Raw genomic sequence first — 22994 nt, 5'->3', positions numbered from 1 at the left:
ACTGTAGTGTTCAATTCAAATAGCATGCTTCTTTGACTACGTCCATCCAGTTGATTACAAAATTATTTATAATATTTACAAAAATTTATATTTTCAATCATTGCCAACAGAGTAGGTGGGTTTAAGGAAAGGAAACAATTAAAAATCCAATAAAAACGGTTTTCTAATTAAGCTGGTTATCATTACCACTACAAAAACAATAAAGAATTCCCAATAAATCATTTATATTTAGCTATAGTTATACATTTAACCTAGATCTCTAGAAATATTTAGACAGACTCTGTACCATGATCTACATGATATACAGAATAATATAGTTCCCCTGGAATAGTCTCTGCTGATCCCAGCCTTTGAATCATGCAAGGCAATTTACACAAATTGGCATGTAGTTCCCAACGGAGACGCTAAGATGATGTAAAATTACTTACAAGAATCATAGCTAAATGCAGGACCTAAGACTTTGTGCTGGCACTTGACACAAAGCGGATTCCACCCATGCTTGCTAGTTTAATGAAAATAAATATGGTGTTATTCTTCGGATTTAGAATATTTTTCCTCTAGAGTAAGACAAGCTACTAAGATTTGATATGATCGATTGATGGGGCAAATTGCTTTCTCTTGAAAAAATTGTTCAATCTTTCGCCACGTTTTCACTGGAACGAACACACATATTTTGAATTATTGCATGAGCTAATCACTTGCTTTCAAGGAAAAGAAGTCACAAGAATGAGTTCTGATAACCATTAGAAAAAGCCTTGCTGCTGTGCTTGCTCTCCCCAGACTCGTGGCTTTTCCACAGACAAGCTATCCCATCAGCCGCAACAGAAAAGAGCCTGCTCTGATCTGGGCTCAGGGCTACATGCAGGACTCTCCCTTTGTGACCTGTAAAATAAAATACGTACAAAAAATGCTAAGATACATCACATTTCTACACTGATTTATGCCAGTCACTTTCACCATCCCCATCTACAGCATGGCTTGTTCCACTTTCACTGTAGCAGCTCAAAATGCTGCATAGGATATGGGGAGCTAGCACTATCTATAAAATAATTTCACATTAAAAAATTGCTGAAGGCAATATTTTCCTATTAGGGACCAGGCTTCAACTGCCGGGACTGCACCACGTTGAGAAGACATTTCTGTCAAAAGAGAACATTGAACTTGAACTCTTGATTTTCCACTGCATTTACAACATCAGTCCCATCTGTGTTTGGTAATGTTTCTCACTGCTGATCTTTCCCATCTGGCTGCACATGCCTTGCAGACAGTTTGCACCTGATCCAAAAATCATGAGATAGTGTCTCTAGCTGCTCAGTTACTACTGTTAAGGACACCTTTTAACAGTGAAATCTACTGAATAATTTATTGGAATTGTATATTGAGTTTGCCTGTAGTTGTAGTAAACTTTGTGAGCCGGACATTGAAGGCCAGAAGCTACCCTAATCTAGCAGCACAAAGAACATACAAACCTTATTAACCTAATTATACAAGTATCTCCCTCAGTAGAAGCAACTGAATTTGAACTTAAGGCAGAAAGAGTCTGCTATTAAACTGAGACTGTTGAGACATGTATTTACTTCTGCTCCCCTGCATCATCTACCACAACGTCAATGCTAAGTAAACCATTGAGGTTTTCAGGCACACACAGACATGAGAAATTAGAGGCCTTTTTACTGTAAGTTACTGGCCATTAGCTTCCCTGGTTGGGTGAGTTACCAACAACCATATAGCTAAGCTAGTCACCCAAGAGGAAAAAAAGAAAATTCTGAGACCAGATGGCAGACCAGATGAACCACATCCTAAAAGGAAGTGTGAATATATGAAAGAAGTCTTGGGTGACCAACTTGAATGAATGTAAGTGTAGGTCCTCCCATCATCTCTACCTGAGTTCTCCATGAACATTTCTGTAGTTCAAAATAATATTATGAGGATAAACGTGTGAGGAACTGTAATGCCCTCTGAAACTGTGGTACTTATTACAATGGTACCTGATGAAGATCCATAGGACTGTTGTAGATGGACAGTCTGCCCTAACTTTGCAAAGTTGCTACAATAGCTCTCTGGAGCCACAGTGACAAAAAGCAAGTACCTGCTGTCCTGGTACTGAGTAACGTATCCCACCTAAACTTGGTAACTAAAATTTCGACACCACCACCAAATTATTTCAGCAGAAATTAATTTTCAGGCTTTGCTGCTTCTCAAGTTATTGAAATGTACATGATCTTTGTCAATGTTTAAGACCATGAGTTTACAACTCAGTGAATTCTTTACACTGTCTCCATTCGGTGTCTGTAACAACTTCGAAGGAAGGGCTGGAGATATAGTCTTTGGAGGCATCCAAAATTATCCACAATACTGACTGAAATCTGATTAATAGTTTCAGTCAGAAAGACATGAAGGGGGATAGAGAGAAATTAGAAAAGTTGAAATTATTCATTTCCATGTTTTCTGAGTGGAGAGGGCTGGGGTTTTATTTCACTGTGTCAAGATCACATTCAGACAACCTTTTAAAGCAATTGCATATTTTGTTTGCTTGTATGTTTTCTTTGATCCACAACTTTTCTAAGGGGAGGGAATTTACATCCAAAATGAATCTTTTTTTCTAGTAAATTACTCTAATAGTTCTATCAGAAGTATCTCAAAAATGGACTCAGTGCTATAAAAAAAGGTTACTATCTTTCAGCTGTTATTCTATTCTGAATATGACCAATAACAGGGAACCTCAACTACTAAATAATACTAAATAATGAGATTAAGCTACTATTTGTCTGTTTATTTCTTTGGGTGTAAAAGTCACGTGGTTAAGGGTTGATGAGGGTGATTTAGAACCACCTCACAATCATCCATCACAGTATTTTTTCTGAACATACTTTGATACATTGACCATTTCTTCCAACATTCAATTGCTTATAGTAAGGTAATATGAGGCTTCATGAGCAGGAATACATATATGCAACAATTACCTGGTCTTTTTGATCATGAAAATCAGTTTCTCTTGCAGACAAGTAAACTGAATAGGAAACAGGATGATAAGTAACCCTCCAGCTTCACCAAATTACCAATGCATTTGACTTACATGGTAAATGTTTTACACCACCCACTATTCTCAAAGGTAAAAGTAAATTTAGGTGTCATTTCAAATAGTATATTCAAGACTTACATAGATTTAAGAAACCTCAAGCTACAGGCTACCATAGTTAAAACTAATTATTACGTCACTTTCCAGATCATTTCTTACCTCATCACAGGACCGGACCTTAAGAGCTATACATAAATGAGTAGGGATAAGGTAGGAAAAGCAGCACAGACAAGCAGCATTACACAAGCATAATGTGTAATTAGATCCACATACGTGTCTTCTGCCCTCTCTCCTCCACCCATCTTTGTTTTGACTCTCCTGTGCTTTCATCTTATAGGCTAGTGTTGAAGCTGAGCTTCCAGGTTCCACCCAAGTCCCTGGTTCCAAGGACAGCATCCCAGTATAGCTGGGATTCAATAAAACAGGAATTTAATAAATACTTCAAATGTAGCAAGAGGGTACAAAAAGTATTTGTAAATATCATCTGTTAGGTTCAAAACCCTAAGCTTCTTTGGCCATATCTTGTCAGTGAGTGTGAAAAAGCAACCCTGCTTGTGAAAATTCAGCCAGTGTGCAAATAATTTGTTTTTTCTTTTAACTTCAGATGCTTCTATTGGATCACTTCAGTTAACACTGGAAAAAGTAAAACTTAATGGATAGGAGTGACAGCAAGCATCAGAAACAAGAAGGCTTAATTGCAAGGAAGCACTTCTCTGTGTTGTGTAGCTCTACAGCTCCATGGACCAACAGAGCTGCAAGGAAACTCCATTTCGTCTAGCTGTCACCATGGTACAAGGGAAACACGCTGCACTGCATTGCTTTACAGCCAAAATCACTCATTAAAACCCAGACAGTTCTAAATAACACATAGTGATTTATTTCAAATATCATTAGGAAGCTGGCTGAGTATTCTTCCATGACGAGCTGCAAAACTGAAGAGCCACTGAATTATCTAGAAGGCCATCAGCCTAAAATATATTGGAAGCAACCTGACATTAGTACACTCATTCCACACCTAGTAAGCCCTAGGGATAAGTGGAAATCCACACCCTGCACCTGAGATGGCCTTAGAAATTACAGGAGAGAATCACATCATTAAAACCAAGGAATTTTACAGAAGCAATTTATACTAGTATCTTAGTAAGTCAACCTTTACAATCCCATGCATCAGGATTGTGCACATTAACGTATGTGTGTAGGCAGAGGGAGGATGTGTAAGTGGACTGCTCTTTTAACTCTATTTTATGTAAATGTATAAGGTATGCACTTGCAAAAACACACTGATTAGACAGTTAGCTGAAATAGTTTAAACTATTAACTGGAATACTTGCCATAGAGTTCTGATGAATTGATAAGCATGGGATACTTCCATATTTTCATCTGATTTCCAGGAAGGCCTTGTCCAGTCATCAGTTCGCTGGTTTTGGGTAACCAGAGCAAAGAACAAATCTATTGCAATTTAAGATTCTGCTTTAGTTTTCAGAAAGGGCCAACATGCACCATTCAGTAGATTTGAAATGTTATCTACAATTTTTAAACAAGCTACTGAGAAATAGTCCCAGCAGAATATTTACTTATTTAGAAGGATCATTTCATTCCTTACAATGCTTAGAAGTGCAGTTGGCTTTATTGTCATATCTAAATGTGATAACAGCCTATCAGTATAAAACTAAAGCCCTTCAAACACATCCTCATCTAAACTGTAATAGCTCCAGGAAAATCAACAGCTTTGCTGCTTTACTCCAGCTGAGAATCTGTTCCTCTGTCTCCTAACGTTCAAACTCCAGAGACAGATGTTTGCCCTCTGACTCTTACACCTCTTCTCACCCCAGCAATCTGGGAATTTTCCCTCTCCCTCAACATTCTCTCCACACCAAGAGTTTTGGCCAAAACTATTATTGCCGGTAAGGAAAAGATGATGAGAAGTGTCTGGCTGTGAGATCACCTCCTCTTCAATCACTTCTGCGTGGAGACAGAAGTGGTGAATGAGAAATAACAAACTGTTTCTGAGTCCGATCACACAGTGCAGTGCCGAATGTAGTACAATTGCACATCCAGAGAAAATCCTGCTGTTCCTGTGACTGTAGAACCACCCTCAAAGTCAGTGGGAGTTTGCCAAATGAGCACAGTTATACAAGAATGTATGCAGACATTTCATCATTTCACCTGAGAATCTGTAGCTGCACTCTGGATTATTTTCTCATGATTTATGTCCCAGACACGCAAAATCCCATCTTTCATTCCACCCCCTGTAGCAAGGACTCTGGACTGCCAAGGACACCAGTTCACAGCCTAAAAAAAGAGAAAATAAATGCCAGAACAGACAAGGAGGTTAGCTGAAAAAACAGAGGAGATTTTGCTTATAAGCATAGTTGGAAAAGTGAACTGCAACAAGCACCTAGAATGTATCTTCGGTTTTTTTCACCCTACACCATGCTCATCCTCCATACACACACAAAGCAATGCAGAATCCCCAAACTCCAAATGCTGCTTCCTTTGCCATTGCCTCAGAGTAGACTACTCTGTCCCACATATGCCAATAAAATTCCAGTTTCTTTGCTTACCCTTCACAGGCCATAGATTCACACCTCAGTACCAGAAGAACCCATCAGGATAGCGTCTTGCCTAAGCCATGCCATCACAGAAGCCTAAGCGACGTGACTAACAGGGCTTACAAGAGACCTGGTTTCTTCTGAGATTGTTCAAGGATATGCCTAAGGCCTAGACTCTGAAGAAAAGCTACTAAGAACTGAATTCTACCTATCTCAATAATCTCCTCTGGCCCTTTAGTATCAGTGCTTCAGGCCAGCCTCAGATTTTTCTGTGAGTATAAACAGCTTATAAACGCTGGACTCCCCTGCCTGTTATTATTGATACCTGTCCTCTCTCCCACACGGTCTGAGAATTCATAAAGATGAAGAATCTAAGTTGTCTCATTTCCAGTTTCTTACTTCGGGTTCTTTGCGACCAGCAATGCCACGGAAATATGGGCAGGAAGGCAAAAGAAACCTCATATTTAAAATAATTTCAGCAAAATTTTTCAAAACTCCAACAATGGAAAGATTTTGGTTGTTAACTTGTAAGCACTGCGTGACCAAAACAAACTCTGTTGCAAAACAGAGGAGAAGGCTGTAAATTTTATTTTTATTTGGCATTATATTTACAAAGGTCTACTAATCCAGTAAAATTTCCTGATCAAAGCCCTAGTAAATTTATCTGTGCCTTGGAATGAGGAGAACTAGTCTGAAAATTACAGCCAGGGGAGAAGAAACGAGTAGAAATCAGTGAGATAATTTGAAACATTCCCTAAGTGTCCATATCAACAATGTGATTTCATGAGAGCAAATACAGAAAAGCAGACATTCCTTCTCCATGTACCTTAACTGCTGAGGAATGAGGTATGGTTTTCAGTGGCTGTGACTGCAATTTCACACCAGGGTCACTAGGCCAGATATTCAATATACCATCACTAGACCCACTTGCCAGCAACTGGTTGGTTAGTGACCATTTCAGGCTGCAAATGCTCTGTTTGTTTTGGCAAAGAGTCCCAACATGGTGCTGAGCAACCCGAACATCATGGTGATGAATTGATCCTAGTCGTGAACCACTGCAGATAAAAAAAGACAGCATGGGTTTAATGTTAAAGAAGACAAGCTACATCATCACACTGGTATTTCTTCAGTGGTTTCAGAAGCAAACCACATCAGAGTGAAATGTGTCTGCAGAACAACAATACTTCAGTAAAAGGACACACAAACCAACTATCAAAAGCACACCCTGACTGTAGCAGTGGCTGACAACAAAAAGGAGTCAAGCAGCGGCTCAATTCAAGCCAGGCAGTATGCCTATTCTGCACCCTGTTCAACTGTCAAGCCATTTAATGTTAACTCTTTCCTGTTCTTCATGAAAAATAGTTTTGCAAGATGATTTTTGCCAAAACCAGATATGACTCCACGCCCAACAAAGAAGCAGTGTAAAACTGCATTGTTCTGGGAAAGGGCTTACTAGCAAGGAACAGCGTGTTCTTTGGTTCTGTCCCTTCCCTTGTCCCCTCTCTCCCACTTCCAGGCTTAAAGAAAACCTGCACAACTTGACACTGTTGCACTAAGTGCCTGTTAGGAAATGGATGCATGGTTCTACAGCCAGTATCATCAGCCTACCAAAGGAAGGAAGAAATAACCGGCCTGGAAGCACAGCTTCTGTTACGGTTTAACTCCTGGATATGGGGTTTACACATCAATAGTAGAGTCGAACTGAAAATACCAAAAATACCTTGCAGCACATTTTCTTTTCCTGCCTTTCTAAGGATATTACCTACATTAAACCTATGACAAAACAGGAGAGCTTCCTGCTGGAAATTCACACTTTCAACTATTCTGATGACACTGAAAAAATCAGCAAGTTCAATACCATCTTTCTATGTATCTGAGAAACAGATATCTGACATTACTGCAATAGATTAATTTAAGGCAACAATGACTGGAGACTTTGCCATACTGGCTCTTACAGTTTTTTCAGAGGCAAGCTGAGTGATTCAGAAGCTCTAAAATACACACACAAAACTGACTGACTGCAAGAAACATCATTCTATTGTGCTTGTATCATGGACTTGATAAGCTCTTGAAGTTCACAAAAGCATGAAAGATTCCAACCAAGCAGTGCACAACACAGCACATCTTTATGGAAAATACCTATGAAGGTACATGGGATATGTGCACTATACGCAAAGGCATCATCATTTGCCTCCTGAAGATTTATATAGATTTTTCCTACTGAATTATAAGCAGAAGATCTAACCAAGAGAAACAGAACTGAATTGCCAGTGTTGGCCACATTAAGGTCTTCGATAAATCTAGTGGTATGAGTGGAAAGGAACTGGGGTCCTGAGAAGCCTGGCTGAAAGGACGTTTTCCCACTCGGCATAAAAAGAAATTAGAATTATTCGCTTTTGACACTGAAGACGGCACCTGTTTTGCTAAAGACCAAGAGAAGCCAACAAAATTCTTGTGATGGTTTAATTTATGGTGTTGAAATTTATTTACAGGTTCATGATGATGTGTTGTTGGATTATTTATAACCACACAAATTAGTATGTAATCCCAAAGTATCAATTGTCCATAGTAAAGTTTACTGTAGGAATGCTGCTCTTATTTTAGTAGCAATGAATATTAACTCCATATCTTTTTTTCTACTTATACAGATATTTTAACTCTGCCCTAATGTTAAACGAACTGGTTTCAAACCTAGCAAGAGAAATAAATGTTATCTCAACCTAATTTGTCAACCGCAACTGTAGTTCATGGGTTCATGATGAATTTTATTACCAATTTCACTCAGAAAGATCTGTAATTTAAGTTTCTGTTGTTTTCACTCCTTTGGCCAAGCTGAAATGCAAATTGGAACTAGTGCTTCCTGTAATAAGGCTATGCCACTTGGCATTGGCAGGATGTTACAGCTGCACCCTCGTAACTTAACCCACCCAGCACACATACTCCAGCAACAGCATTTTATTAACTGGTTGTTTAGCTGGTATCCTCATACCTCACTCCACCCAGCAAACCTAACAGAATCAAAAACCACAGCATCTTGTGAAATCAAAACTACCTCTAGTGTTCCTATTCAGAGATGCTAGTTTCATTTTGAATTTAACAATTAAGTCGGTCCACCCTTGCTTTTATTTCTGCATTTAAGAACCATAGAAGACTATGACATGGTTTTAAAATCACACAGTCTCCCCTCAGCCCCTTCAGGTCTGAGTAAATGATCCGAAGCAGAAAGTGGGAGGAAAAACACCACAAAAGAGTACACTTGACTGTTCTCACCTCAGTCCCCCTATTGAAATGGTTCCTAAATACAAATTATTCACCATCTAGTGTAACATTCACCCTTGGCAAAGCAAAGGTCAACCACTTCAGTCCTCCTTCGTTGAGGATAACAATGAGCTGGCCTTCCCTTGTAGATAGACAGCTATAGAGGTGTGCAACTCCAACAGCTGTGTTTCACTGTGCACCTGAAAAGACAGATGCAATCTTGATATCAATAGAGGGGCAGTCTAAACTACGTGCCCTCTTCCTGGCACCAGGCAGGCTATGATTTTTGAAGTCCAGACCCACTGGAGACACCACCATTTCAAGCTCAGGCTTTGCACATATACAGAGCAACAGCCCCCACATCCTAGTGAAATTCTGCAAGTGATGACAGCTTTCCAGAAGGAGAGTAAGAAACAGAGACTAAAGAAGCAAGCTAAATCCCCTTTGGCTGTTTTCCTGCCATACCATACATCTACATGTGATTTCTCAGATGGCTGGTAAGTAGAGGGACAGGATAAATCACCTTTGAGAAAAGCCAATGAAAAAAGGTAAAACAAATGGGACATTTGTCTAAGTAAAAGCAGCCAGACTCTTTTTGGGAATATACTATACCTCTCACCTGCTCAGAATATAATGATTCCAGCTCAGAGCTCCAACTACAGACAGGTGACCAAACATATTTCTCAATCTCTTTTTGCTTTCAATGTCCCACAGCTGCCAATCCAAAACAAACAGGAAATACAAATTTAACAACAAAAAGAAAAAAGATCATTTTTTCTCTTCATTTGTTTGCAAGTAAGCCACTGCCCAGTTCTGATTTGACATATGGACAACCTCAAGCTCATTTATTTCACAAGTAAGACAAGAAGGAGTATTTCCGAATTTTGGCAACTATATTAGTACTGCTGAAGTCAGACAGGATTGAAGGGAATGCACATCTCTCTGTTCAGAGCTATTTATTTACATGTTAGTATTTGGACGTCCATACTTGAAAGCACTGGCCTTCAGAACTTTCAGATTGCTGACTCAGGACTGCAGCAGGTAGGTCCCCATATTACTTAGCATCTCAGCCAAAGTCCTGCAAAAGTCTTTTGATAATAGGACTGTCTTGTAACAGCAGTATGAGGGGTATGTGTATAATCAGACTGAAGTAAAATTCTCATGTGTGAATCCATAAGGAGAGTTTTGGCTTGAGTTCTCAAGGCTTTGATCACTACAGTGACCTTAGCAAGAGAGATACAAGAAAAAATAACCTGTGCTGAGTAAAATAATTGAATTAAAGAGTTCCTCTTATGAGTGGAAAAAAATCTGATCGTCTCTAGACAACTGAATCATTAATTCAGTCATCAGCTTTTTAGTGGCTTTAGAGGCTCCATTACATATAGATAACACTGGATGTCACTAAGCCATTCAGCAAGGTGCAGCATCATACAGGGAAGTGCTATATACTGTCTTCAGCAGAGTTCTTCTGTAGTTTAGCCAATCTTTGTCATTTGTTTGCTTATAAAAAAAATCACAATCAAATTCTTTCGTGGCCTTAGCTAAAAATGAAGACTAAAAAAGTAAATTATCTAGTACTTGCACTTCTCCATCACTGGTGCCAATTGCAAGGCAAGTTCCTTCTTTTATCCAAGCCAGAGATGAAATGTATTTGGAACTGGAATTCAAATCAATGCTTTCAATGGCTTGAAGAGTTTCTCCGCTCCAGATGTGTGCAGCAGGTCCTACAGCAATAGCAATGAAATTTTCAAGGCTCCAGTCCAGTATGTTTAGATCTAGAAGAAAGCTACTAAAAGTTACTGCAAAAAAGTTGTAGGTAATAGGATGGTGTGAGGGAGAGCATGGTTTGGGGGAAAGGGGCTTTTTTTTTTAATAGCTATGTAAGAACTTCAAGGGAATGCTTCTATGAAACCATTACTAGCAAGTATTCCTCCTACATGAAGGAGAGTATCTCTAACAAACGAAGGTCTTGACATAGGAGACAGTCTATATGCTATAGTCTGTCCTACATCCTCAGGTTAATGATAACATTTACCTTGCACATGATAGGAAAAAAAAATGCAAAAAGGAATTAGGGAAATTCTGCTCCTCACCTTCAGAACTTGCTCAGCAAGCATATGTTGTAATACTGTTTCCACTGCCCCTGATGCTGGGTGCATTGTACTTGCAGACCCTGGCAAAGCAAGTCACTATAGCAATTAGCCTCAGAACAGTCTTCTATGTCAGGTAGCTCAGAAGCAGCTTGTATATAACATTTAATACCAACCCAGGACATTCTCCCATGTCAAGGGAAATCCTCAGCTGTCCATTTAGGACAGCTTAAAAGTAATTCTGCATGACGCCTGAAGCATAGAAGTTTGCTACCATAGGCCAAGGTCTGATGTCATATTTTGGTAACTAAAATTACTCTGAAGAACAGCTGAATCCATCAGTCAGCTGTTTCACTATAGTCCTGGTTATTGCAGCCAGAAAAAAGTATTGAAAAATCACTTCCAAAGACTTGTGTTAGTGCTGTTAATTTTAGGACATACCTTGTGCACAATCAGTGTAAAACATACAAACAAACCTTTGTCCTGTTCACAGATATACAGGAACATTTGCAAGGATATGTTGAAAAAACCTCCATAGGTTGTCCATAACCAAGACAGTTATGAACACTTGTACATACAGAGATGTTCGTTGGATCTTATGAAGTGTTAAAACATATGATGTAGACCCGAGATCCATCTGTAACTTGTGTATGTTTAATTTTTGCCTGTGCACCAACAAAGACGTAAGTAAGAACTTCAGAAGTTATCTATCATACAAGCCATAAACAATGTCACTGACGTCTCCCAAAATAAGAGATTTCAAAGTCTGCTCAATAAAGTTGCTGCTGTGTTGACTGGCTGCTAGATATCCAAGTCTGATAGCTGAAACATATAACTTAATTAAGTGGAGGTAAGTATATTGGTTTGATTTGAAAGTTGTATTGAGATCTATAGCCGAAGAAAACTGAATGAGAGTTAGGCAGCATTGATTCTAGGGTTTGATCAGTCATGTCTCCATCCTGGGACAGGCAGTTTTCCAAGATGCATCCTTATAAGAAAAACGACATCATGCATATGTCCTGCAAAGTTTCCATTTTATGTGAAGGGGACAGACCTTCACCATCTTTCTTGAAACATCTCTGCAAAAAACACCACACAGGAGAAATTAACTTACAGTAATCATTGCGCAAGCCAGTAATATGAAGCCTCACTTCTGGCTCCAATGGTATGGAAGGCTTCACGATGGTAACAGCTCTGAACTCATTCTGGGTCCCCTCTCGGCATCCTGTATTTGAAGATTCATCACACACAAATCAGTAAAGCAAAACACCACCAGGTTTTCTCAGGCCTAAGCCTTTCACATTCTCAGTGTATTTGTCTCTCCATGGTCCAGAGGAGGCCAGAAGGGTCCAATTTATCCTGGGTAAGCTCAAAACAGTAGACACTAACCAAACTAGCTGAAAACCACCTTTTACCACCTCTTTCAAACCTCCATGGATTTAGTCAGCTAGAACGGAGAATAGGGTCCACTATATTTTGTTTAAATTGTACTACAGCTCAATACAGGAACATGTTGGGCTTTCTCTTTTTCACCTTAGTTTTCTGTCAAAAGTTGTTAGTTGCAGAATATTTCATATGTGCTCTCCCGCTTCAAAACCACCTCATATAGCAATTAACTTCTTTGCTATCTTGTGTTAATTTCCCACCAAAAGGTCTCCCCCATCAATACATAACCACAGGAAAAGGTTTTTAAAGCACATGCAGCTTGTGACAACACATAAGCAAGAAAAAAAAAGCAACTAGAAGCATGAGCAAGCAGAAGAGTCATCCTTTGTGGTCATTGTCTACATTATGCTGCAAGGACTCCTAAACATCATAGAAAAAAAGACAGATCATTAGCACTATGAATCATTCGATGCTAGATTTTTATGTGTAAGAAATTATCTTGACGTAACGTGCAAAGCAGAAAGCTGGAGATCCACTTTTCTGTGCTCTGTGTTTTGACTTCCTTTTTGAATTATTCTCCAGAGTACCTAGAATGAGTATCAAAAGTTTCAGGGGCAGAAGACATTACTTATCACTATAACTAACCTTCTCTGTTCAAAAAAATTTTAACGATGACAAAGTTTTTATACTCTGTAACTTAAATACACACAGACATCCTAGATGAAAGTCCAATGACAAATTGTGGAGAACATACTTCGCACAGTCCTTCCCTACACTGTCCTCAATCTTCTCCCCTAATCCAGAATTCATTTCTGCCAGACAACAAATGTTTCCCCTCTCAGCTGTGGTACGCCCCCTCCCACCAAATAAAGACTGAAGATAAGCAGGAAGCAGGCCACAGTGATCTTCTTCTGTATCTAAAATTTTGTGCAGTTAAGCAATCAAGCAGGCTTGCAGGAACGACCTTCTCAGACCTGCCCAATGGGATATGTAACACGGCATTTTAACCCTAACATGATCTAATATTACTGAAATTAGATTTCTCTGTATAGAAAAATCTGTCTTTCTAATATCTAGATTTTTGGTTATTTTTTGAAAACTTTACCAAACCTTTCTGAACCCAGCCAAGTCAAGATAATTCAGGAAAACTAAGACACTTAATTGTAAGAGTTGAATGAATAGCAATACTTATGAAACACTCTGAAAATGTTTTTCTTCTTTAACATTGGTAGCTGGTATTAAGCAGTGAGATACAAAAAATGAAATCATTTCTGTAACTCATTTCAGATTTCTCTTCTCTCATAAGTAAATCATCTACCCCGAATTCATACTGATCACGCTTTCAGCTCTATTCATGTACTTTATAGACACATGAATGTGCCTAACAGGCTTTTTAATTAGTGGAAATTAAGCTTCATTACACCGTTTTGTGTTATTTTGCCTGGGTACTAGTAGATACCACTCACTTTTGGTAGGATTTCAGCTCTCACATACTTGTGTCACTTCTCAAAATGACACTCAGGAAGTGGTAAATAGTCAGTACTGTCACACCAGCCCACTTGATCAACAAGTAGGTGGGTGGAATAAAACCTGGTATTCCTGATACCTTTTTTTTTTGCCATCATTTGCCATCAAGGAAAAAAAAAAACACTGTGACTAATCCCTGTTGGTATTGACTGCTCTGAACTGAGTCTTAGTTGCATGGCGAAGAGCAACAAAGGAATATATAAATCTATCACATAGCCACCAACTTCTTCTACAGGAGCTGAACTCCAGACTCCTAAAGAAGCTGTTTCTCACTGTTTTACATGAGCATGAATCAGGCCCTGACTGGTAAGAACCCATCGTACACAGAAATAGCCAGATCACCAAAACAAATCATCTGTCCAAGACAGAATATAAGAAAATATCGGTCTGATAATGAACTGCCTTATACTCAGATAACTGGGAATATCTGTATTTTTTCACAGGTTAGCTTCTCACATCCCACCTGTTTTCCAATCACCTGACCATTCACACCCTCTTATGCTCATTCAATCCTAGGATATCTTTTGGAGCAAATCAACCAACTCTTCAGCAGATTAAACCACAGGCAGTACGAGGGACAGTCTGCTCCACCTACCTTTCCCTACATGTAGGAGCAACAAGACCCCACCATCTCTGCATGTCTTGCACACTCATGTACTCAACAGTCCACATGATACATATCCTGTGCCCATTGTGCAGCACAAACCCACATTATTTGTAGGGTTCTAAAACTTAAAAGCCAAAAAGAAATAAAAGTTTTCAGGCCACTAATGCATCGGAGGGGCCCAAAGGAGAGCCAGGTAAAATACTAGGGGCTAACCACACTGAAAGAGGTGGAATATTATCTCTTCACAGGCAGTGGGAAGTCCAGAAGTAGCCCCAGGCAGCGTAGGTCTCAGCCACTTCGTAGTATTCTTTAACACTTGCTGGAACAGGTAGACGCACTTGCTTTTCCAGTATAGATGCAGCCTCCTGTATCTTACTGTTCAGCGTACATGAGAATATTTGCTATATTGGAACATACCTTTCCAGATGCAATTGGTATTTTCACAGACCTTCATGTCACCATTTTCTGCAATGCTATAACCAGCCTCCTGGACCACTGGAAGCTGAGGACATTTCCGTGAATACATCGAAGTGTAAACATGACGTAATGAAGAAATCTGTCAAAAAATGTATGTAAGCATCATGGATAACACAACTCCCATCAAAGGGCTCAACATTCATTACTTAAAAGCTTCAAAACAGCTTGTGTCTTGGATGGGAGATCAGTAACAAATACAGAATACCAGTATCCAAATCATGTGCTCTAACTTGAGCCACCATCTCTCCTTCCATAAAACACCAATTTACTGCTAATGATCACACAAACTTTAACAAAGCTGTTTGAACAAGGCCATCTTACCAGTGGAAAAGGTCACAGGCCCTGCACATCTGTAGGTACTACCACAGGTTACCTGCCAAAATTCAGTGCCCTCTTTTCCTCTTCTGAATTGGCATTTGGGCTAATTTTAACCAGCATGCAGACAGTAAGTCTGATGGAAGTCTATGAGGGAAGATCAGTTTTGTGGTGCATACACTGCAGGGCCATTGATTCCAGCATGAGACCTATTGGATGTCGGAGTCCGCTCTCAAACCTGGGTCCCAGAGCTTGGACTCCATGATCCCATTCCTTAAACCAGAATTACGATATGAAACTGAAAATACATACAAGGTGTCTCAGAGGAATAAGATTTTTTTAATTACATTATAATTTCCTTGGGTGACAAACAATCAGATGATGCAGCAGAGAAAGATAAGCAAAGGCAGATCTGAATTGTTATTGGAGGTTTTTTTGTTGTTTTTTTTTTTTTTTTAAATAGCTTAGGCTTTTAGCCAAGATTCAGGCAAAGGCTAAGATCAGCTCACAGAGGATATGAATCTCTTCACCAATCCCTACTAATACCCATTTCTTCACAATGTTCCCTGAGTTGAACACTCTGATATCAGTTGTCTTTTTGGTCTGTAACTCTTTGTTCACAGTCAGGTGGAAATGCAGCTGATGTTTTTACCAGCCACTCAAGATTAGTATGTTCTTCCTCTAATGTCTGTGAAATCTATCCTTCCAAGCACACTCAGCGTACTTCTTCAAAACCCTGTTGCAATCATGCTAAGAAATGTCTTACAAAAACATAGCTGGAAAAAAAAGTGTTCCTCTTTTATACATCCCAGCTGTTCTACAGCAGGACTTCAGCTTTAAGAAGCATTTTCTCTATGATTTATACAGACAACTTGGCAGAAAGCTAATCAGATTGCTTGGATCTGTGTCCCTGTAAAATAAGTGCAAACATTTCTGTGGAAAACCAACTGTGTACACAAAGAAGTAATCTTTTCACCCACAAAGAGACCACACACATTCACTGGAATGTGAGAAGATTTATCTTTTTTTCAAGGCATTCCATCCCTTTATGCTACCAGGCAGCACAAATTAAATAGCAATTAATTACTATATCTAAGATTAATAGATTTTCTGATGTCCAAACTTTTCAGGTTTTAGGAAGAACTTGGGACAGTCAGATCATGTGCACCCTCAGCAAGTTTGCAGACGACACCAACCTGAGTGGTGCAGTTGACATGCCTGAGGGACAGGATGCCATCCAGAGGGACGTGGACAAGCTCAAGAAGTGGGCCCATGTGAACCTCATGAGGTTCCACAAGGCAAAGTGCAGGGTTCTGCACCTCGGTTGGGGCAAGCCCCAGGACCAATACAGGCTGCGGGATGAAGGGATTGAGAGCAGCTCTGCAGAGAAGGTCTTGGGAGTACTCGTGGATGAAAAGCTCAACATGACCTGGCAATGTGTGCGCACAGCCCAGAACACCAACTGTATCCTGGGCTGCATTAAAAGAAGTGTGGCCAGCAGGTCAGGGAGGTGATTCTGCCCCTCCACTCTGCTCTGGTGAGACCCGGAGTACTGCGTGCAGCTTTGGAGCCCCCAGCATAAGAAAGGCATGGACCTGCTGAAACGAGACCAGAGGGCGTCCACAAAAATGATCAGAAGGATGATCACATCTCTCCTGTGAGGACAGGCTGAGAGAGTTGAGGTTATTCAGCTGGAAGAAGAGAAGGCTCCAGGGAGACCTTATTGCAGCCTTTCAGTTCTTAAAGGGGGCTTATAAAAAAAAGATGCTGACAGACTTTTTCATAGAATCATAGAATGGTTAGAGTTGGAAGCGATCTTTAAGATCATCTAGTTCCAACCCCTCTGCCATGTGCAGGGACACCTTTCACTAGACCAGGTTGCTCAAAGCCCCATCCAACCTGGTCTTGAGCACTTCCAGGGATGGGGCATCCACAACTTCCCCGGGCAACCTGTTCCAGTGTCTCACCACCCTCACAGTAAAGAATTTCTTCCAAATACCTAATCCAAATCTACCCTCTTTCAGTTCAAAACCATTACCCCTCGTCCTATCAATACACTCCCTAATAAAGTGTCCCTCCCCATCTTTTCTGCAGGCCCCCTTGAAGTATTGGAAAGCTGCTATAAGGCTCTCACCAGAGCCTTACAAACCCATTCAGTTGTGTATTTTAACAATTCTAAAATTCACAGACTTTCCAATCAGACCACAGAGGGAGCACTGTTGTTGAAAGGAGGATTTTCCAGACTATTTTTCTTATTTAGAAAGGAAAGTACTTGCCCCGAGGACCAGGTTTCCCAGGATGATGTAAAAGCATGGTCTTTTTCCAACATCCAGTGACCTCCAAGAGTACAATCATTAGAAGATATCAATCAACAACCCTGTTAGTCCACCTGTCCTAACACTACCTCCTTTTCTTAGAAGTTGAGCTTGATACCCTCACAGAAACTTCTCAATAATACTAATTAAGGATTATAAACTGCTATGAGCAAGGACATTGGGTATGCATCTCTGAAGCATCCTAACTCAACAATTACGGTCAAAAAAGTAATCACTTGAAATCAGCTATCAGCATCTTCAGTACTGACCTTGCAACTGAAGCAATCAAGAAAAGGAGAGCACAAGAAAAAGCATGGTCACTGACTAAAAGTTTACAGTTTAATAAATGAACAGTCACAGTTAGATAGCACTAAAATAGAGAGGTTTTTAAGTGTAATGATATGATAATAACATGCTTAACACAAGAAGTCAATTTTCAATAAGTTAGCGAAAAGAAACAGATGGGTGGCTGGAGCATAGGTTTATTTAAGATGACCAAAAAGCAATGGATAATGCCTAAAAAAAAATAATAATAATAATAATGGGTCAGTGTCCACTAGGAAAAATCAAGGGATAAAGTGTACAGCAATAGAAAGCAACACCTAAATAGGAAGTGATCTGAAATCCCTGTTTCACATAGGTAGATTCCATGTGTTCTTTCATCTTTGGCCAAGAATCTGACAGTCTACTGTCATGATAAAATATTTTATTCTCAGAAAGCTACTTTTTGGCAAATTTCTCACAGCATCTTGTTCTGTCTACGTGACAAAATGAACAGCTACATCCTGCGCAACTGAAGAAGTGATCTTCTTCACACATAGTGGTTATTAAAGTGGAAAACTGAGTCACTCATGTTTTTCATGCGTATTTTTTGCAATATACGTTTTCCCTCAGAGGTAACCAACGTACCCTGAGGGCTTCATTAGCTTGGTTTCGATTTTAGTTTGCAGGATGATAGCCTGGAAGAAGGGGAGAGGAGCTGAATCAAATAAATGACGAAGCAATTGCTCGTGACACTTCTCTAGCAGACATTTCCTAAATGAACCTCTTCTTTTTATTGTTCTCCATGTCAATAAGGTAGTATCAGCATAACAGATTCCAGGCCAAAGATAGGGTAAAAAAAAAAAAAAAAACCACATCAGGAAAGCAAATACCCTACCTCTGCATTTGAATGTTCCATTACTCACCTGTTTCTTTTCCATTTCAGCTGTCCCATTATTCCTCCCTTCCAAGCCTGCTGCAGCTTGACTGCCACGTAGAGTCACAGCAGTTTTCATGATGAAGAGTTTCTTAGGCACCTGAGGTGTCACTGGAAAAACAATTTTAATGGAAACAATACCTTTAAAAACCATACACAGGGATATTTGTCAAATACTTTTCAGAGTAGCACTGATTTCATAGTAGCAGTGCTCTACAAGCAGATCTGACACACTAAGTGGGACAATGCAAACACCAACATTTGAACCAGTCACCCTGCTTTCCTTTTGTCAGTGAAGAGACATTTCTACAGCACTATTCATCTTATCCTAAAAGAGATGTCTAAAAAAGGTCAGATTGATCATTCCCTTTATAAAGTGTGCCTGTTTACTACTGCAGCTCATATCCAGCCTTAGATTTATCAACGGGTTACACAGGATTCTACCCCATAGGAAATCAGTATCTAATTTCCCAGAACCATACAGGCTTTCACCACTGTCAGCATGCAGAACTTTCTGTTCTAGAAACTGAAGTAAGGAAGACTTTAACTTGTTTTAGAACCTGAGTTTCCTAGAGCTGGACATGTATTATTAACAGCTCTGGTATTCTGCTTGGCAGAAGACAGAACAGCACTTTCTGACCAATAGGCATGGATGGCATTGTAGGAACACATCCTGAACACTAAAACAGCATCTTTTATTTGCTCTCTAAAGATTTCAATTATTAATCAAGAAGTGAGCCTTATTTAGTTCCCGAGATCTTCCAGGAAGCTCTTCTTGTACACGCAACATGTAAACCCTTCCCCACTTTCTGCTAGCACTGATAGAAGTAGAGTGAGTGAGTTCAAAGGCTCATTTCACCTTTCGTCAGCTCCCCCTGTTGTTGATGGAGAGAAACAGCCCCCCCCTAGAATCAGTTCTTTCTCAGGCTAAGTCACAGTACTGAAAATTTGATCTGTGCTCTGAATGGCTGTCAGGTAAGTATCTCCCTAGGGTGACTTGAGTGTGAGTGTTCCTGGGCCACTGTCCCTTTGTCAATATCTGGAGCCTTAAATATTGGAGGAGAGACAACAATACAGGGCAAGCTTCTCCTTCAGTGCGCGTACAGTATAGCACATCCAGCCACACAGACTGGTCCAAGCACTGCACTTATGGCCGAGTCTGCAGCAAGGCAAAGGAGAAGCAGGAGGAAGGGAAGAAAGGCCTGTGTGAAGCCTCCTGCTCTTCTGTCAGTTAGCGTTAACTATTCCAGATATGAAGCTGGAGCAACAAACCCTGTGCACTGTTACAGCCCTATGCAACTGAAACCCAGACCAATGCACGCCCATCATAGAGGCAAAAAGACTGGTCTGCAACAGGCGTGGCTTGGCTGGAGATGAGACTTTCTTGTCTCTCTTTCTTTTCATCCCCCTTAATGTCAGCTGTCTGTGTGACCTGCTGTCCTAGGCTGTCTGCGCACTGGCAGCAGGAACCTCGGGCCCAGCTTTCCTCTCGTGACTGCAGTGTCCTCCTGCCGAGAGGATGCTGGCCCTGAGCTTGCTCTGCCCGTGAAGCTTGGCACAGACTGCTGCTGCTGCACGCTGCCATACCCAGGGCCACTCGCAACAGGACACGGGGGAACACCAACCCACACCTTACACTAATTTCCCCCTCCAAGTTATTTCAGAAGTCCCTGCATGAGGCCACCCTCTATACGATGATGTTCCTTTGCACCTTGTCTGACCTGGAGCCTTCCTAGGTGTGCTGGTGATCTGGGACCCCCCGGAGGCACAAGGCCCTGTCAGACCCTCCGCGCTGCCTCTCACATGCAGCTGCTGCCATCTTGTGACAATAGGGCTGCTCGCCACCGGCGCCCTGGCCGCCAGCTTCCTCTTAATCGAGCTCTTAAACCTGGTGTACGTGGTCCTTTCCGAGTCTGGGACCTGCACAAGTGAAAGGAGACAAAACACCACCATTACTCTTGACTGAATATCATACTGCCCCTTCACGCTGTTTCAGGTTTTGCTCTGCCACCTCAGAGCAGCAGGCCGTGGAGAAGGTGTTGGGCTGAGGATGGCTCCAGCAGTCAGTCACCTGGGTGGAGAAAGAGGGGGGGGGGGGGGAACAAACAGAAAGAAACAATTGTTTCTGGTCAGGTAAGTACCCCTGAATCAACTGTCACACAGAAAGCCCGTGGCAGAGAAGAAAACTAAATTTGTGTCACTTGTCCACTAGGCTACAGCACCAGCCTTTGAAAGGCCGAAGGCATCTTCAGACATTTAGTACCAGATACTGGACCTTTCCTGAGAGACGGGCATTTGGGCAAACCCACGTTTTGGCTGTCTGGAACCAGGCTGGTTTTCTGATCTCCACCCAAAGGAGGGCTTAGGTCTCTTCTGATTTCTGAATCTTCTCACCACCACAGCAGCTTGCTCCTGTTATTATTTGGTATGCTATCTGACACTTTTAATATATTAAGGCATAGTAAATAAAGATTAAATGACAGATTTACATTTCTTACTTTCAAATTCATTCATAGAGCAATTTGTGCCAGAAAAACATAAAACATAAGAATGTATCAAAATTTTAAATGTAAGAGCCTAGATAATATTGAACACATGATTTTGCTTTCCAGAGTTTTAAAGCAATGTTTTAGGTGAAAGTAACAACAGTAAGGAAGCACAGCAAGTATAATAGGCTTCTGCATCATTATTAGGTACTCCAGTAAATATTTATAATATTTTAAGTCTTTTTTTTCCTGAATTAATCTTAGTTCCAAATTACAAGCTGTTGAGACATAACTTAGACACCAGGATCTTGCATGGGTTTTCTGAAATCAAATACATTCAAACTTGCTTCTAAAGTCAGCATTAGTCACCTGTGCTTGCTGTTGCGTACAGCTTTGTCCATTTCAGCACAGAAGTCCACTACTTTTCTGTCCCTACCACCGAAACACCATGCTCACAGGCCTCACTGACAGGCAGATATCAAGCCTCACATACAGGAAACACCATACAACACTGAAATTTCACAACGCTTCACAAGCTTCTCTTTGTTACATAGAACTGTGTGAAACTCTCTATACAGTCTTGTTAAACAAAATTAACACGGACTTCAGCTACTAGAGAACATCATAGAAATGGCTGAACATACCACTATGATAGTGTACAAATCAAGTACAGTTGAGTTGATGGCGGAGTCACTGAAAAACAACAGACCCCTAGATTCCAGGCTTCACCTTCAAGAAAGTTCCATTCTATTTTCATCCTTTAAAATGTGGCCTCTGAGTGCAGAAAAAAATCAGAGTGACAATAAAAACAACTAAGACAGAAAGCACTCTTCAGTGGTGGTTTGGACTGGGAGGAAAAGAAAGTTAGCAGAGACTGACAGGCAATGTGGGCTGAAAGACAAGCAATAGCTTAGAAAAGCCCAAAACCAGAAATGTGAGGAGGACAAAACAAAATCCCGAAAGCTGAGACAAAATGAGGGAATAGCAAATGGACAGAGAGAGGGAAGAACTGAGCAAGGGAAGACATGAAAAAAGACAGAAAATTTTGTTTTTTCTGTACCTGAGTTGTAACAATTACATGTTGATGTACCTTCAGAAACAAAGAGAAACAGGCAAACATTTTTTAAATATAAAACAATAAAATGAAGACAGATAAGACAACAGACTTGCACGGCTCTAAAGTTCAGAGTGTCTTTCACAATTGCCTCAGCCAAACACCACTGGACCTGGCTTACAACTGAGATTCTCGGCTAATTCATTCTTCTCCTGTGCGGACCTTCCCTCTTCTCATCTCAGCACAGCTAGTTGCCAGTTAGCCAGTAGCAATAAAAATAGCAACCTATTTTCCATCACCAGCTGTCCCTAACATTACAAAAAAAACCACAAAACATTTTATTACCTTCCTTTATGCCAGCCTATAAACAAGGAGTTTTTCCTCTGCCCCATGCGCGCGTTTTACCAACAAAGCTGCCTGTGATCCCACAGCAACTGATGAGAGGCAGGACAGAGGCTTTAAACTGTGTGGCTTCTGCCGTATTGCCCTCCTTCTGCATTAACAGCTGGCCCCAAATGCTTCTCCGGCTCTGTCTGATAGCGTAGGTGCCTGCTGCTGAACAGCTCTGCCAGGGACACCTGAGGTGTCCAGGGGACGTGTGAGAGATGCACTACAGACCCAAAAACGAGGCCCCTCTCATGACTGTGCAA

At 40.6% G+C, this 22994-nt stretch overlaps 1 protein-coding gene across 1 annotated transcript; it reads right to left on the bottom strand.

Annotated features, from left to right (window-relative positions):
• Positions 1 to 718: 718 nt before the first annotated feature.
• CDC20B (cell division cycle 20B) lies at positions 719 to 22736 on the bottom strand. The gene is made up of 12 exons (XM_063321547.1): positions 22690 to 22736; positions 21935 to 21983; positions 20526 to 20724; positions 18794 to 18915; positions 14917 to 15001; positions 12094 to 12204; positions 10468 to 10664; positions 9509 to 9603; positions 6458 to 6686; positions 5246 to 5371; positions 4411 to 4528; positions 719 to 882 (listed from the first exon to the last, which is right to left on the bottom strand). Exons 1-12 carry the CDS (start codon positions 22734 to 22736, stop codon positions 719 to 721), a joined length of 1542 nt encoding a protein of 513 aa, XP_063177617.1.
• Between the last annotated feature and the right edge of the window lie 258 nt (positions 22737 to 22994).

Source organism: Chroicocephalus ridibundus, chromosome Z, assembly GCF_963924245.1.
Source record: "Chroicocephalus ridibundus chromosome Z, bChrRid1.1, whole genome shotgun sequence".
Lineage (NCBI taxonomy): Eukaryota > Metazoa > Chordata > Aves > Charadriiformes > Laridae > Chroicocephalus > Chroicocephalus ridibundus.
This window is presented reverse-complemented; position numbering and strand designations above follow the sequence as displayed.

What these genes read in the sequence shown, in the direction of transcription:
- CDC20B (XM_063321547.1), bottom strand. Translation starts at nt 22,736, where the DNA reads ATGGGGCAGAGGAAAAACTCCTTGTTTATAGGCTGGCATAAAGGAAG. An exon ending in TACCAATTGCATCTGGAAAG is followed by an intron (nt 12,205 to 14,916) that starts GTATGTTCCAAT and finishes CTTCAAATACAG; the next exon opens with GATGCCGAGAGGGGACCCAG. An exon ending in CCAGTGATGGAGAAGTGCAA is followed by an intron (nt 9,604 to 10,467) that starts GTACTAGATAAT and finishes TTGGATTGGCAG; the next exon opens with CTGTGGGACATTGAAAGCAA.